This window comes from Penaeus vannamei, chromosome 12 (assembly GCF_042767895.1).
Source record: "Penaeus vannamei isolate JL-2024 chromosome 12, ASM4276789v1, whole genome shotgun sequence".
NCBI classification, from domain to species: domain Eukaryota; kingdom Metazoa; phylum Arthropoda; class Malacostraca; order Decapoda; family Penaeidae; genus Penaeus; species Penaeus vannamei.
In genome coordinates this window covers 5,140,142-5,145,141 of record NC_091560.1, presented here as the reverse complement: position 1 = coordinate 5,145,141, position 5,000 = coordinate 5,140,142, and the positions used below count along the sequence as shown (strand labels likewise).

At 40.7% G+C, this 5,000-nt stretch overlaps 1 protein-coding gene across 1 annotated transcript in view; it reads left to right on the top strand.

Annotated features, from left to right (window-relative positions):
• LOC113814196 (uncharacterized) overlaps positions 1-738 on the top strand; it is a 2,035-nt gene extending 1,297 nt beyond the window's left edge. Inside the window, exons 4-5 of the mRNA XM_070127779.1 lie at positions 22-131; positions 253-738. Coding sequence (XP_069983880.1) covers positions 22-131; positions 253-709 — 567 coding nt within the window. The 3' untranslated portion in view covers positions 710-738. The remainder of the gene's footprint in view (positions 1-21; positions 132-252) is intronic.
• Positions 739-5,000: the final 4,262 nt, after the last annotated feature.

Genomic DNA, 5,000 nt, shown 5'->3' with positions numbered 1-5,000 from the left:
CATTTTGACGCTGATTTTCAGTTACAAAAATACATGAAGGACGGAGCCCTCACGACCAAGCAGATGTGGTGTTACATGGCACTCGACGGACATCTCTTTTCCTTGGACAACTCAAAAGTTCCGCAATTTGAGTTAGAAATTATCGTAGACGTTATTTACTAATGTTAATATTTTCTCATTAATGATGAAAGATATGTTGAAACATGTATACTGAATGAGGGAAAGGATTTTAAGATATGGACATATTAACAGAATTCCAGAAGGATTTTCGATCGACAGTCTCCGACCTGAAGACCTACCGACCGTCGTCTCCGAGTGGAAGTACAAATGGACCGAGACCCAAGCAGGTCTGGAGTCCCTCGTGGCCAAGCTGCCGTCCGTGGCCATCCGCAGGAACCAGGCAAACGGCAAAAAGGATTCCGCCTCACAGGACTCACCTCCTGTCTCCTGGAGCTTCCTATACCACATCGGCTTCTTGGGCAACACCTTCACCGTGCCCGAGCACCGACGCCGAGGGCTGGGCACGGCAGTGACACTCGCCATGGCCGAGAGCCTCCGCCAGAAGAAGCTGCCGGTGCGCTCGATCGTGGACAGCTCCAACGGCGCCTCCATCACCTACCACCGAAAACTCGGCTTCGAAAAGCTGTGCGACGTGAAGATAATCGTTACCTTGCCTTCTGGGAAAACAATTGATGATTATGCAGAGTAAACTTTTCAAAATAAAAATGCATTCTGTTCGGTCTTTCTTGGATTCAGTACCGAGACTGTTGAGAAGTCATATGAGGGGATGCTTGCTCGGATCCTTTCTATATCCTACATAAGGGTATAAACTATCGTGCATGTTCTAGGATTATGATCTGCATAGTTACTGGAATGCAAAGCTTAGCATGGTAATAGTGATTGACAACAGTAATCCCGGAGGAAGGGGATGGCACTGTAATAGAATAATGGACTGCTCCAAGATGCATTTAAAGGGTCCAAGGCTTGGTTAACATTAATATAGATTCATATACACTAAATAGGACATGATGTTCCCTGTCAGCTGCCCGAAACACTGCATAATTCGAACTGTTTGGCTTTTTAAGGTAGACGTTTAAGTTATGCGTTTACAAAACATAAAAAAAAAATCATGGTAACTCAACAAAGTCCATATGAAATATTTCTTTGAGTCTTTGAGTCTGTTCAATGAGTGATTTATTCAGCACAAGGTATTGCCATATTTTAAAGCTTATCAAAACACCTTAGATGGAGATGTACAAGCCCTGTTTTTTTCCAAAGTTAAAGGATATATTATATAGGCCAATTAAAGGACCATGGGCAAAATATCAACAGTGCATTACACACGGCAATTATAGGTCTTTTAGACGCATGGTCGAATAGCTCAACTTCATTTAGTTCCTGAGATATACGGGTTAAAATTCGCTGTCAGACTCAAGGTCTATAGAAGTATATTTATTTAGACCTTGGTCCGACTTACCTGCTTCCGGACAGTGTCTGAGATAAAGGTGTTGCAGGAAAGCGCCATACATTATTAGTCACATATATGCCCCTTACTTTTCCTAGACCATTACATATAGCCTTGGCGACCCCACGTTTTAGAAATTTATGTTCAGATTCATAGTTTTTATGGTGATTTAAAATATTTTAGTGTAGCAAAGTGTTGGACCTTTGTCAGGGATGTAATAAAACTATCAAATAAAATAAAAATGCTGTGAGTTCTGACCAAATGGAAGCCGAGTCATCTTCAAGCAGATGTAAACACAGTCGTGGACATGCCACAATACAAGCGACGGCAATACCCACAGCATTAAAACAGAGACGGCGTTTGCAGCATAGCCAAAGCCAGTGCATCCGAATCCCCGATGCTGGCCATGCTTCCACCCCCGTCCCCGCGAGCACAAACTACGGCAATACCTCTCTTTCCAAGCGAACACAGTTAGCCGAGTTGGACCCAATTGTTGACTCAACTTTTGTGGGGCGAGTGACCGAGTTGGCCCTCGTGAAGTGCCACCCTCGTGTTCTGAGCGGAGTCTGAATAACACGATGAACTGCACAGCGGCGCCCTGGTCTGAATGATTTAAGGAGCTCGATATCCCTGATCAGTGATATACTACGTGTTAAGGAGACATCTTTACTGTACGAAGCTAGGCAGCATGGAAAGAAATTGAGAATGAAGTCGATACTAATGGTAATTCATGTAATAAAGATAATGCGGCAGTGCATTATTCCATATTTCATAATGCTACTACTAATAACTACAGTCGCAAGAACAGTTTCTAGTAGTAGCGGTTGTAGTGACGGCGGTACAGTAGTAGTAATAATATGGCGACGGTACATTAGAAATTAATTTAATTGGTAATCCATTTCTTTTTTCTTTTCTTTTTTACTAAACCATTACTGTCAGTACACAAAGCTTGATCCACCATATCAAGATCTAATAAGACAGCAAATCTATGCAGGTATTGCACAGTGACCTTGCTTATGATCAGCTGCATGCATATATACAGCGCATGTTCAGTTATTATAATAAATAATTGTTTCCTGTTCAAATGTCAGTGACATGCAGATTAATAAACGAGCTTAAATGACATTCATTGAGGGCCATTTTCTCAGTGCTGATTAAAACCATCCCTTTAAAAAGCCTTGGTACTGCACATCACCATAAACAAGTGTTAAAACCAGCCGCTGAGACGCTAACAAGCCTAAATTAAAGAACTAGGTCCTTCCCGAGCCAGACGCAAACCGCCGTCAATTTACAAAGCATGTGTTGTGTCTGCCCCTTCCCCTGCTGCTTCCTGCTGGACGTAAAAACTGTGCAATGATAAGATAACCAACCATCAGTGTTTTGCACCGAGTGAGAGGATTTTACAGTCTGGCCCGTTTTCTATGGCGCTTGTTGTTCGTTCGGCTTCGTATATTGATCAGTTAGACTTCAATTCTCTAAACTGTGGCTTGAATGTGTTCTCCACTTTATATATATTTGGCCTCGTTGGTATGCAGTGACGTTTGAGGATGTCACTGGAGTGGTAGTGTTTGCTGTGTTTATGTGTGTAATGTAGTGTACCATTTGGAGGGGGAGAGGTTGACATGAAAGCTTTACATTGATGGAATATTGAAGATCACAAATCGATCCGGAAATTTCAATTACAACATTGTCACCTGAAAGTAAGCGATAATATTGTGAGTTTTGAAGACAGATTCAAAAGTTCTTGCCAGTGCATTCAGCAAATAACTGAGCATGTGAACAGACAGATAAGTATGAATATCCGCATACAAATACACACACACACACACACACACACACACTCAGACACACACAAACGCACGAGTATACATGTATGTATGTATGAATGCAAGCATGCATACGTATATGTATGTATCATGAATATATGGATACTTATATGGTATATATACCTAAAAATGTATATTTCTTATATATGGATGTATACATTTAAGCATATAAGCATACGTACATACAAGCTCATATCTTTGTTATATCATCCCCTGGCATTCATCTCCGATATTTGCTTTCAATATATTACCGAGGTTGCTCTTGGAAATTCATATATTTTTGCTCGCACTCAGCAACTAACCTAACTTCAACGTGAAACAATGCGATTGTCGAATTTACTTCCATCATCTCCATACTTACCTTTTTTTCAATTGAGATATATTGATGTTACGAACGATTTCTTTAGTTATTTTCATTATGAACAGCATTCGTATTACTATAAAATAAACATGTTTGAGTGTATATTACTGCTGTTATTACTATTACTATGTTTATTATCATTATTATTTAATGTTGATAAAGCGAGTAGGAACCGTTGAAGCAGCATTTTTTATCTTGACATACCATTATCATGGATATACGGCCGGTTTGTTAAAATTGTGCATGTATACTTGACACACATAAAGAAATAAATGCATATTTATCGGTCTGGACATGCACATCTACCCGGCAAACAGATGGTTTAATGTTTATCTATCAGATATATAGACAGATATGCCTTTATTTCTGCATCTGTATTTATGAAAATTCATTGGGTCGGGCCTGGCACAATTTTAACAAACCGGCCGATAATTCATGAGTCCCCCCTGTAACTTCATCCATTTTCTTTGTTCGAAAGTTTTTTGTCAACACAGATTTCTTCATTTTCTCTTCGTTAATCCCCATATTACGTGAGAGCTTGCTTTCATTTTACATGTGCGGTTGCATGAGTGGATGATAGATTTCATACTGCCGTGTAGAATAGTTGTGGTTTGTGAACAGGTAATACCTCTCTATCAATTTCCGTTCAAAACGCGACTGTTTACTATGAGAAGTTGCTTTGGAAAATTTCGTATTGTGTCCGGTTTGAAAGACATTTGGGATACACAAACAAACACACATACACACAAACAAACAAACATGCACACAAACACACATATCCACACATACACACAAACACACATATCCACACATACACAGAAACACATATCCACACATACACACAAACAAACAAACAAACACTAACACACACACGCACACATGCACGCACACACATACACATATTCTCTCTCTCTCTCTCTCTCTCTCACACACACACACACACACACACACACACACACACACACACACACACACACACACACACACACACACACACACACACACACACATACACACACACACATACACACACACACTCTCTCTGTCTCTCTCTCTCTCTGTCTCTCTCTCTCTCTCTTTCTCTCTCTCTCTCTCTCTCTCTCTCTCTCTCTCTCTCTCTCACATACACACACACACACACACATCTCTCTCTCTCTCATTCTCTCTCTCTCTCTCTCTCTTTCTCTCTCTCTCTCTCTCTCTCTCTCTCTCTCTCTCTCTCTCTCTCTCTCTCTCTCTCTCTCTCTCACTCACTCTCTCAATATCAATCTCAATTGGTTCAAAGCGTAGGGCGCATAACACGCTTGTGGGACAATTGGTTGTTGGGAGGAAAAAAGGGGATAAGGTA